This window comes from Carettochelys insculpta, chromosome 30, assembly GCF_033958435.1.
Source record: "Carettochelys insculpta isolate YL-2023 chromosome 30, ASM3395843v1, whole genome shotgun sequence".
Taxonomy (NCBI): domain Eukaryota; kingdom Metazoa; phylum Chordata; order Testudines; family Carettochelyidae; genus Carettochelys; species Carettochelys insculpta.
The window spans coordinates 14488366-14500763 of NC_134166.1; the positions used below are offsets into that span (position 1 = coordinate 14488366).

A 12398-nucleotide genomic window follows, 5' to 3' on the forward strand; every position below is an offset into this window, starting at 1 on the left:
GACACTGATTTGTTCTGGAAGTTCGCTAATGCGCAGAGCGGGTCCGACCAGCCGTGCCCCCCAGGCTGCGGGCAGGAGGCGAGTGAGGTGCAGCGTTCAGGAGGTGTCTGGCTCATGGCCATGGGGGACAATGTGGAAGTTGATGGGTAACACTCCCAGTTCCTTTGAGGGACTTGCTGGCTGATAACTGTGCCCCTTGCAGGGCTGCAGCGCTTGAGACTCTGCTCTGGGTGTTATTGATAAAGGGTTACAAGTATTATAGTCTCCAGCTGAGCTGCCATTTTATTGATCCTGGGGCAGCTCTAGGCACCGGAACCTGTCGACACCCCCCAACTGCTGATGGTAGCTGGGAATTTGTAAGCAATCAAGAGAGTTAACATATGATTCAAAGATCAGCCACAAAGCTCAGGCACTGGGTGCTGTGGATCTGCCTGGGCAGGGAGGGAGCTAGGAGACCAGCTTCACCAGCAGCAGCCCAGCCAGGCTGGGCTGAAAGAGGGAGAAGAAGAATTATTTCCAAGCCGGGCTGCTGCGTATTTTCTCTGCAGGTGTGGCTTTCGCTTTATCGAGCAAGAATATCTTGCCTGCAGAAAACAGGATACCTCCCACTTTAACATATTGTGCAGAGGCAGAAGCACATCCTTTTGCAGCAAATGATGTAAGTGTACCTGCACGTGAGAGAGAACATCAGCCTGTTACTGGGCACAGGCAGCTCGGGCTCCTTCTCTCCTCCAGAACCTCTGCTCTACCTCCACAGTTCCCCAACTCTGCCTCCCATGCCCACCCGCCTGCTCTCCACTCACCAGGCCAGGGCAGGACAGGCGTCTGTTCCCCTCTGGCCTCCCCAATTCCTCTCTTCTTCCCTCTGGGGATCCCCCTCCCACCCAAGGTCCCAGCACAGACTCTAGGCATCACCAGCTCCTGGGAAGCTCCGGAGCTTAAGATTCCCATGGTACCTTCCCCAGTGGCTGAATTTACCTGCGCATGTCAACCCAGACAAATCGATGCAGTAGGTCTCGTTCCCTCTGCAATGGGTGATCTGGCCATCGCAGGTATTGATGCCAAAAATTAAGCAGGTCGGGCACTGCAGCCCATTTGGCTGGGCGTCCACCGTGGGCACTGAGAACCAAAGAGACAGAGAGATGATTTCAAAGTGGGACAAACCTCTTTCAGACGGGGCTTTGGGGGCAATGAAGGGGAGAGATGGACACAAATACAATTGTGTTGGGGTTTGTGCACATGAACAATCTGACTGTGGAAAATGGGGCAGGTTGTGTAAGTGACCACTATAGTGGGACTCTACCCTGCATGAGCCTCACTGTCCATGTGCACCCACCTGACCAGTGTTCCCTGTCAGCTGAGCGATTGGGCAGCCACCCAGGAGAGATTCAGATACTGCCCAGCCGAGTAGCAGAGCGCCCACAGCCGCCTGTGTGTGTTTCTACTGGTGGTTCACATCTGCACATGCCTCAGTACACATAAAATTTATTCCGCCCACCAATGGAAACACTTAGGGGGACCACTGTTCCTGATGCATGTGAGCTGTTTCACAGGGAGAAGCCCTGAGACGGGCTCAGTAAACACAAATCCCCAACGTACCTGCTAGTGAACCTGCGTTACACCTGTCTGTATCTCTGCATCCTACAGTGTTGATCCTCAGATTCCTGTTGCCCCCGGCACTGTAAGTGATGGGGCCACTTAGGATTCTGTCAAAGTCAGTTACGCAGCCTCTAAAGAAGCTCGTGGTCGGTGTCCCTTCTGTTATAAGTAAGAAAGTAAAGAAGAAGCTGAGAAGCCGGGATGGGTGCCAAGAGTGGCAGCAGACGGGGGATATTAGCTCCCTTGTGAGGTCTGGAGAGGACAACTGGGAGCCTCTGTCCAGCTCCAGAGCCACCATTCCAGAAAGAGGTCAGACAGCTGTGGAGGGACAGAGAAGAACCATGGGGCTGATTAAAGGGTTAGAAAAGCTGCTTTAGAACAAGAGTCTCCAGGAGCAACTTTGACGCAGCTCAGCATGGAGAAAGTTTAGGGGTTACTGAGCCCTGTCTGTCAGCACCCACCCAGGGAACAAATATCCACTAACGGGCCCCTTGGAGGAGTGGGAGAGGGTCTGACCCCATCCAGTGGCAGGGGACGGAAGCCAGACAGATTTGGACTGCAAAGGAGGAGAATGTTTCTCAGGGGGAGGGAAATTAACCCCTGGGACAATCTCCCCAGGGCCCGGGTGAGGTCTCCACCAGTGACCATGTGTGAAGACGGGGGATGTTTTCTCTCTGCAATGAAATCTGCAACGCCACTTTGCAACTGACTTCTATGGTGCCAGTGTTCCCTCAAGCTCAGGGAACATCTTCACTGACCCGGCCGCAGCCAATTTCCCGCAGTTTGCTTTAGTGCATCTCATAGAGACACATGAATGTGAAATTCCAGGGCACCTGCTCAGTGCCATTTTCCCTCCCCGCAGTTAGGAGTGAGGGAAAGTGTTTCCTGTTGATCTTCCCCAGCAGGGCGCATGGCGCTGGGTGGGTGCTGGGCTGTGCTGGGGTTGGCTTTGACAGTGAGGAGGACAGTGACGTGTCGGGTGGGGTGAGATGAGCCTGGTTGAAGGTATTATCACTTACGCAGTGTATCTTCATCTATGATCGTGATGCAGCCACCTGTCGCCTTTGGTACTCTGCAGGTTGTGCCCCCAGCAGTGCAGGTGTTCGCTGAGGCGCTGCACTGTTCACACGTTATATATTCCTCTGGAGAAAGAAGCAGCAGCAGTTTCATTCTTCGTGTGTTGTAACACAGTTGCCTCTGCCACGGCCCTTGGCCCCAAGGCTGCTCCGACCCAGTGGAGGGGTTCATGGACCCGGCTCCCTGCGGGACACACTGCAATTGCACAAGCTCAGCCCCTGGGCCAGTGGTACCCGACGAAGGGAGGGAGTGTCTGGCTGGGGACCAGTGAAAGGGGCAGTGCTCTCCTCAGGCACCGCCCACAGAATAAGCTCCTCCCACCCAAGGTGTCACTCCCACGGCAAAGATAGTCACAGGCCTGGAGCAGGGAGTTCCCCATGAGCGCTGGCTCAATCCATTGCTCCGCCTGGGGCTCCTGGCAGCCCCTCCCCTGCCGTGGGTCTCACACACCATTCAGGTACCCCTCCCTCCTTCTATCGCAGGGATGCCGTGCAAGCCTCCAGTCTCCCGCCATGGGCTCTATGGGCCTCCCTGCCCCTGTAACACAGACCTCCATTCCTAGGGCTCTGGGTGCCTCCAATCTCCCATCCCCCACGCCAGGGGCCTCTACTCTCCCCCCATCCCAGGGGCCGTGTGTGCCCCCAAGTCGCCTCCCCCACATACACCATCTTCCTTCTTTCAGTCCAGGAGATCAGGCACTTGGGGTGTAACACGTTGAACCCCAGGGGGACGCGGGGCCGAGTTGGGCTGTGGGGGTTGATAGGCTGGAAGGTGTCAATGGCTCTACTGAGTAGTTATTTGAGTGAGCGACGCACAGTTATGGGCGGGTGGGGGTTGGGTGTTGATGGTGCGGCTGCTCTGGCCATATGCCAGTGGCTGTCTCCTACTCCCCAGTTCCTGTTATATCTGATTTCTCCATCCCCCAAATCCACAGGGCTCCCCCTACTGCTGTCTAGAACATCCCCTGCAACACCGGAGCTCAGGGGCCATGGTGCTCAGAAGTTTTCTTGTTGCACAGAGCTAGGAGAATGCCGGTGAGGTGGGGTCAGCCAGGCTCTCTGGTTTGCCGGCCAGCTGGCAGACGGGTGGGACAAGAAGGTTTGGGGGGCTGAACCCAGCTGCTTTGGCCTGTAGCCTCCTGAGCATTGTTCCCCATGGGGAGGCTCTCTGGTGGATTGGCCCAATCACACAACCCTGAGCCTTCAGGGGACTGAATTTTCTTAAGGTAAAGCCAACTTTGCCGATCTCCCTCTGGGTGAACGCAGCTGTTCCCTGTCTGTGGGGAAGGGGAAACCTGGAATTCCCAGACAAAAACCAGCCGGTCCTTGAAGAGGAGGGTGTAAAGGCTCCAGGGAATGGAGAATCCACTAACTCCACTACCAGCTCCCATGAGAAGCTTCCTCCATGGCAAATCCCAGCTGGGATCTGCCTGAATTCAATGCCCAGCCACTGGCTCCCCTTGGCCCTTGGTTGGCTGGGTCGCAGAGCCCTCTGCTCCTGGGAATGAGAGGCCTGATTCCAGGTTCTGCTCAGTCCCCAGCAGCATCATTTGATTTGATATGAAATCCCCTTTGTGCTGCCAAAGTCGCGCTGAAGGGCCCTCAAGGAGATGAGAATCCAGGGTAGTGTCCGGTACCGGCGACCCGCAGGCTGGTTTATGAGACATTTACAGCAATAGCTACAGCGCTAGGAGGGACAGAGATTCACCCTCTGAGCAGCGCAGTGAGGCCGACAGAACCGTGGGGCAGATGCAGGTGACCAGGCGAATGTTTCCCTCGGCTTGGGCCACTGTCAGTGGGGGAAGGGAGTTCCTACAGGGATGGAAAACCCCTTCCGCTGGGGCAGGCGGGGCCTCCACTAGGGAGATCTGTCAGCCCAGCTGCATCGCTGTGGCTAAACCACTGCAGTAACCGTAGTGTAGACAGGACCGTGTGCCCTGCACAGAGTTAATCCTGCTGCTGCACTAGCTGGATGGTCTCCTGGCTGCAGAGCCGTGGTGTATAAATGGTCTAAGTCCAGAGGGGGTTAAGTGGCTGCAGCCGCAGATGACTCACCTTGTGCACTGGCTGTAGCTAGGAGAGCAGGGAGGAGGCACAGGAGCAAGGAAGCCATCATGGTGCTATGGAGAACCTGGGGCTGCGCTCGGAGCTGGATGGTGCCTTCTCACAGCTGGCCTGTGAGCTCTGCCGGTGTGGGGTTGGAGAGAGTGAGGCTTAAATGAGGATGGAAAGGAAATTACTGCCAAATATGGAGGTGGGAGGGACACATGCAACAACTGAGTTGTGCAAATACCAATTTTCTGATATCTTGTTTGGTCCAAAAATATCAGGAATAAACCATTATTCACTTACCAAAAAGTCTCATCCAGCAGAAAAGCTGAAGCAATGGGTTCAGTTTGTTTTCTTGGATAAAAACCAATTCATTGGTTACACAATGAAAAGTGCCCTCCATTTGGAACTGAAAAGACATTTTACATTAGAAATAAACAAATCATTTAATGTTGGAAATGTCACCACAAAACTTTTCCTTTACTCAAGATTGTTTTCTTTTGTCGGTCTACGGCTGTTTCCTGCCAAAGCCAGGCAGCAAAAATGACGGTAATTTTAAAAAATGTTTCATTCACCCCAAACCTGTATTTCTTCATGGTGTAGGGGGAAAATTCCTCAGGCAGGCCATGGTGGCTACATCTACACCTGAAGCCTACTTCGAAGTAGCCTATTTCGATGAATAACGTCTACACATCCTCCAGGGCTGGCAACGTCGATGTTCAACATCGACGTTGCACAGCACCACATCGAAATAGGCACAGCGAGGGAACGTCTACATGCCACAGTAGCACACATCAAAATAAGGGTGCCAGGCACAGCTGCAGACAGGGTCACAGGGCGGACTCAACAGCAAGCCGCTCCCTTAAAGGGCCCCTCCCAGACACACTTGCACTAAACATCACAAGATACACAGAGCCGACAACGAGTTGCAGACCCTGTGCATGCAGCATGAATCCCCCGCTGCAGCAGCAGCAGCCAGAAGCCCTGGGCTAAGGGCTGCTGCACACGGTGACCATAGAGCCCTGCATGGGCTGGAGAGACAGCGTCTCTCAACCTCCCAGCTGATGGCCGCCATGGAGGACCCCACAATTTCGATGTTGCGGGACGCGCAACGACTACACGGTCCCTACTTCGAAGTTGAACGTCGAAGTAGGGCGCTATTCCCATCCCCTCATGGGGTTAGCGGCTTCGACGTCTCGCCGCCTAACGTCGATGTTAACATCGAAATAGCGCCCAACACGTGTAACCGTGACGGGCGCTATTTCGAAGTTTGTGCCGCTACTTCGAAGTAGCGTGCACGTGTAGACACGGCTGGTTTGTGCTAAAGACCCCCTATTTGATTCTTAAAGTCTGGAGTAGGCCTATTATATAGAAACCCAGCTAGCATGAGTGGAAAGATCTCACTGGGCTCCTTTTCCCTTATCTCCCCCACAAGACCCAGAGAAGGCAGGAAGGGCCTTGTAGTCTGAAGGGAGGAATAGCTGTTTCAGCAATTGCATTCCAAGAAGAAGCCCTGAGTGTGGAAACCAATTGAGTGCTGTGTGCTGTTAATGACTTTTAATGACTTGTCACAGAGAGGGAGCGGTGCTAGTCTGTATACTATCAAAACAAAGAAGCAGTCCAGTAGCACTTTAAAGGCTTACAAAATAATGTATTAGGTGGTGAGCTTTCGTGGGACAGACCCACTTCTTCAGACCATAGCCATACCAGAACAGACTCAATATTTAAGGCACAGAGAAGCAAAAATAGTAATCAAGGTGGACAATCAGAAAAATATTATCAAGGTGAACAAATCAGAGAACAGAGGGGCAGAAGGTGGGCAGGAAGTCAAGAATTAGATTAAGTCAAGTATGCAAACGAGCCCCTATATTGACCCAGAAAATTCCAATCTCGGTTCAAACCATGTGTCGAATTTGAATATAAAAGAGAGTTCGGCAGCCTCTCTTTGAAGAGTGTAGAAGAGGAATTTTCACAACACCATTTTTGGAATTTTCTGGGTCACTACAGGGGCTCGTTTGCATACTTGGCTTAATCTAATTCTTGACTCCCCTCACCCTCCGGCCTTCTGCCCCTCTACTCTCTGATTTGGTCACCTGGATAATATTTTTCTGATTTGTCCAATTTCATTACTATTTTTGCTTCTCTGTGACTTAAATATTGAGTCTTTTTATGACTTGTGCTTTAAGTCTTCTGGATAAGCCACTTTCTCTGTCCTGTCTTGACACAACTGATCATTGTGCATCTGTTTCCTTTAACACGTAGAGGAAACCACCTGTACTAGAGATAAGCTATGGGCGGGGATACTCTCTAACCTTTTTAACCTTTTTAGATTATTGGCTTATTGTGCTCATTTTATCTTGCTGCTCGAACCTATCCAGGCATGGGTGACGCCCATGTCGTATTTTCCGCCTCACTCATCAATCATCTATATAATCAGTTGTAATCTATTGTCTGGCAGTGCTTCACTGAGCCCTGATGGGCGAAGTGGCCCTCCACCAGTACTGTGTGTAATAAACCCGCCTGCTTGCTTCATACACAGTGCCCAGCCTGTGTTCCAACACTGGAAAAAAGTTTCAGCTGGACAATTCCCCCTGCCTTCCAGCCGCCCCTTGTCACGGAGGGAAGAGGGCCGGCGCTGCAGGAGATGGGTTCTCTGGAAAGCAGCTTCTCCTCGTTATGGACAGAATCGTTGGTACTGTTGGCAGCGGAAACATTGTTATATTCTGTACTCATAGAAACATTGTTTTGTAAATGAATGCTTACTGATGTTCCCATGAAGTTCAATATTGTATTTAGCATTGTTAGTGAATCCTCTTTAATTTTCTCATGAAATTCAGCATTGTTTTGTTACTGAAATCCTGTTCATGTTCTATACGACTGAATAACTCTACCTCCCTGTAACTTACATTCTGTTAATAATCTATTGGTACTTTACCTCCTGCTCAATAGGAAATTACCAGAGCGGAATGTCACATGAGCAGTAGGAATTCAGTTTGAGCTGGAGGAATGGATAAAGGGAGTATGAGAAACTCTCCCCTAGTTTGTTGTGGGGGGAGGTGAACAAAGGAGGAGAGAGGTATAAGTATTGCTCACTTCTTGTTGCAAGGTGCGCAGGCTTTGAGGAGAGATCCCCCTGCACCTTACTTGGCATGCCAAATAAGATTCTTCTTCCACTCTCGGCGTGTTATTGGGCCAGCGTTGCACACCAGGCACGAACTGCCACTGTGCCACCTTAAGAAGGAGGCAACAGTTTTGGCGTCCCTGGGTGGGCACTCTAAATTAAAGCCTTGCCCGGCTCGCCTCTTGGCGGGGGTGGCGGGAGACGGCGTCGGACTTCCAGCGCGCGCACCAGTAACTTTACCAGGGGAACCCGGCGTCCGGATTCCGCAGCCCCTGCCAGGGACGACACAACGGTGCAACGCAGCAACGTGGAAGAGAGAGAGGAAACAGAGGGTGGAGCGGCGAGAGCCAGACCTTTGGACAGGTAAGACCCAGTCCCTTTTTGTGAAAGGGACTTCTGGGACGCCGGACGGCCAATACAGGGTTGGGGCGATAGGCTGTAATAAGGATGGGACTAGGTCAAAGTAGCCCCAAGAAAATACTCCCTTGGGTTGTGTTTTGAAACACTGGAAAATTATAGGGGGGGACCCTATGACGAAATCTAGATTAAGGAGACTGTGCACAGTAGAGTGGCCACAATATATCTTAGAGGGACAAGAGCGGTGGCCACCAGAGGGATCCCTAAATTATAACACCATATTGCAGCTGCTTTTGTTTTTACAACGTACCGGTAAATGGGAAGAACATATGTATGGCCAATGTTTTGAATATCTTAGAAATAGACAAGACCTGCAGGAAATGTGTGGATTGCCATGTACAGTGCAACCAGCTGTAAATAAGCCTAATGTAAACTGTCACCAGGACCCCCCTTCGGCTTCTGCACCCACACCCCCTCCATACAGGGAAAGGGTTTCCCATGATTTGGGGATAGCCTCCTCAGTTGAACTGTATCTATTAGTGACTGAAACAGTGGTTGACAGACTGGGAGCTGCGGATCGGCAGGCTACTACTGTGCAGGTGTATTCCCATGTGTCCTTTAATCTGCTTGATTTGACAACTTTTAAACCCCAAGCCGGGGAGTTTTCCACGGATCCTAGCCGCTTTATTTCAATTTTCAAAGGGTGTTTAGCCAGTCACAAGCCTGACTGGAATGACTGTCAGGTCCGAATGAGAACCCTGTTGTCTGAAGTGGAGTGTAACCAGGTTGTAACAAAAGCCAGGGAGGAAGCAAGAAAAAGGCATGAACTTGGCAGGAGCGAAAAAAAGCAATTTGTCAAATCCCTGAGCCCAGCAATAGGAAACAACTGTGTGCCTTTTTGGGATGGCAGGATTTTGCAGATTATGGATACCTGATTTCGGGGTACTGGCTAAGCCTCTGTACGAGTGTGTTAAAGAAAGTAACAGAGTCTTGTTCTGTTTTAAAAAAAGAGGCTCAACATGCATTTAAGGCTTTAAAATTGCATTTAATGGAAGCTCCAGCCCTAGGTCTACCAGATATTACTAAACCATTTCAGCTGTATGTGCATGAAAGGAAGGGAGTGGCTCTTGGAATATTAGCTCACCAAAGGGGGGATGCGGATGTAACTAGAGGTAATGCCCGGGTGGACCGAGAGGCCAAACGGGTAGCGAACACAGAGGGTATTGCTCTTGTGCCTCTGACTCCCACCCTCCCAGATCCTCATGAAAAGCCAGAATACTCTGCCCAAGAACAGCAGTTGGCTGAGCAGTTACAGCTGAACCTGCGAGAAGGATGGTATGTAAGTGAAAAAGGACAAGTGTTGCTTCCCAGACCCTTGATAAGGCCAACGGTTATCAGTTTTCATCAAGGAACACATGCAGGTCAGGAGGCCCTGGTCCAATTATTAGAAAAGTACTTTATAGGAGATGGAATGAGAAATGAAGCCAGACGGGTGGTTAGAGACTATATGGTATGTCAGAAAAATAATCCCCGAGCAGGAAGACCCGTGGTACCCTCCCTACTACCATCAGCCCCGGGACTGGGACTTGTGTGGCAAATTGACTTTACTGAACTACCTCGCGCCAGTGGGTTTCGGTACCTCCTGGTACTTGTGGACCGTTTCACAGGAAGGATAGAGGCATTTCCATGTAGAAATTGTACGGCCAGCACGGTTACCACTAAAATCTTAAAGGAGATAGTCCCCCAGTTCGGAGTACCAGAATGGATTGAATCAGACCGAGGAACCCATTTCACAGCTCTATGTGTGGAGAAAGTAGCAGATGGACTCAAGATCCCATGGAAATACCACACTCCATATAGACCACAAGCCAGCGGAGTGGTGGAAAAAGGGAATCAGACTTTGAAAAGACATTTGTCAAAGTTGTGCTGGGAAGCTCAGCTTAAGTAGCCAGAGGCCCTCCCCTTAGCCCTCTTGAGGACCTGAATATTGCCCAAAGGGAGGTTAGGACTAAGCCCGTTCGAAATCTTGTATGGGCAACCATGGCCAATGAATGAGGTGCCTGGTACAGGTATAGAATGGGGGATAGGGGAGGGGTTTTTAAAGAAATATTTGCTGTCGTCATCATCTGTTATGTCTTCAATCCATAGGTTTGTTTGTGACAACCAGCCCATTCCGTTGGACCAACCCCTTCACGATATTCAGCCAGGAGACAGCGTGTTGCTTTGGACGTGGAAAGAGGAGCCCCTTCAAGGGAAGTGGAAAGGACCCCACCTCGTTTTATTGACCACTAAGATTGCTGCTAAACTAGAAGGGGTCAAACCATGGGTCCACTTCACTTGACTAAAGGTTGAACCTGCTGAGGAAAAGAAGTGGACTGTGAGCCGTGTCACCCCAGAGGCTGAAGAGGACTTAGTACTGAAATTATTGTTTAAGCGAAAGTAATTCTGTATGGTGTAGCAAAATGTGTTATTTGCTGGTATATATCTGTTTGCTAGGATTTATAGATTCAGGGGACCTACAAGAGGCCACCGCCTCTCTTCACCCAGTAGAGGATAACTGGTGGGTTCTTTTAGCTACCACAGCAACTAATAGTTCACACTTTCGTGTTGGAGGAAGTTATACTATGGGATCGGTAATAACTACTTGTTTTATAGGAGTACCTACTCCTTTGCAACATGTACAGAATGATACATCTTTCCAATAATTTAATATTAATCTCACAGCCAACCACCTGTATAATTTTGGCCCCAGTCCAGAGCCTGAAACAGGACCCTGAGGGTGTCCAGTGGTGGAATTGGGGTCTAGGAGGTTGGCTGAATTGGATCAAAAGTATGTTATCTTCCTTGGTAGTTATTGTAGTAGTTTTTCTTTTAGCTTGTTGCTGTATTCAAGTAGGTTTGCCATTAGTTAAAGGGTGTGTTAGCCTTTTTCACCAATCAGTAGGAATGCATGTATTAAGAGATAAGGAAATGGGAATGCTACCCATGAATCAGGTTTTAAGTAAGGAATATGAGAAGACTCAATATGGGACATCTTGAGTATTCTCAAAAGTGGGAAATGTTGGCAGGGGAAACGTTGTTATATTCTGTACTCATAGAAACATTGTTTTGTAAATGAATGCTTACTGATGTTCCCATTAGGTTCAATATTGTATTTAGCATTGTTAGTGAATCCTCTTTAATTTTCTCATGAAATTCAACATTGTTTTGTTACTGAAATCCTGTTCATGTTCTATACGACTGAATAACTCTACCTCCCTGTAACTTACATTCTGTTAATAATCTATTGGTACTTTACCTCCTGCTCAATAGGAAATTACCAGAGCGGAATGTCATATGAGCAGTAGGAATTCAGTTTGAGCTGGAGGAATGGATAAAGGGAGTATGAGAAACTCTCCCCTGGTTTGTTGGGGGGGAGGTGAACAAAGGAGGAGAGAAGTATAAATATTGCTCACTTCTTGTTGCAAGGTGCGCAGGCTTTGAGGAGAGATCCCCCTGCGCCTTACTTGGCATGGCAAATAAGATTCTTCTTCCACTCTCGGCGTGTTATTGGGCCAGCGTTGCACACCGGGCACAAACTGCCACTGTGCCACCTTAAGAAGGAGGCAACAGTACAAGTGAAGTTGTCAATCACTTTCACTGAGCCGGGGCGGGGGTGGGGTCCAGGAGGGGGTCCTGGGTGCAGGAAGGAATATGAGCCCCTAGTCTGAAGAGGGGGTGGTGGGATTGGCAGGGGACTGAGTTGCAGGAGGTGCTTCAAGGTGGGTATAGAGGGTGGCTAGGATATTAATAGGTGCCCCTCACTCCCGCCCCGCAGCCCAGCCAGGAAGTGTCCCCTACATGTGCTGGCCGGGCCAGGCTGGTTCTGACAGGTGGGGAGAGGCCCCATGTCCTGTCACCCAGTGGCTCCAGGTGCCAGCTGCAGGGCGCGTCTGGGCACTGCCTCAGGCCCCCTAAGCAGGGGGAGCAGGGCAGGGCCACAGACGCCATTGCAGAAGGACCCCCTTGTGGCCTCCCACTTCCCCTTCTGCTTCCTGTCCCGTGTAAGCGGTTGAGTCCGAGGAGGGGGGAGCTGCTGGTATGATCCCATCTCCCCAACTCTCTGACCCCGGGAGAACAGCTATGACCGCACTGCCCCCACTTCTTGGGCCACCTCCCCCTGCCTGGGCACCAGGCCCTCTTCTCCCTACCCCATA

The 12398-nt window shown here is 50.7% G+C and overlaps 1 protein-coding gene and 1 long non-coding RNA gene across 2 annotated transcripts; one reads left to right on the forward strand and one right to left on the reverse strand.

Annotated features, from left to right (window-relative positions):
- On the reverse strand, positions 1 to 4856 carry LOC142003490 (phospholipase A2 inhibitor and Ly6/PLAUR domain-containing protein-like). Its single transcript, XM_074980464.1, has 5 exons — positions 4731 to 4856; positions 2619 to 2741; positions 1600 to 1758; positions 979 to 1119; positions 1 to 668 (listed from the first exon to the last, which is right to left on the reverse strand). The coding sequence occupies exons 1-5, from the start codon at positions 4789 to 4791 to the stop codon at positions 511 to 513; spliced, it is 642 nt and encodes a 213-aa protein (XP_074836565.1). The 5' UTR covers positions 4792 to 4856; the 3' UTR covers positions 1 to 510.
- A 2572-nt stretch (positions 4857 to 7428) lies between these two features.
- On the forward strand, positions 7429 to 11455 carry LOC142003491 (uncharacterized). Its single transcript, XR_012642841.1, has 2 exons — positions 7429 to 8208; positions 10351 to 11455. It is a non-coding gene; the product is annotated as an uncharacterized LOC142003491 (long non-coding RNA).
- Positions 11456 to 12398: the final 943 nt, after the last annotated feature.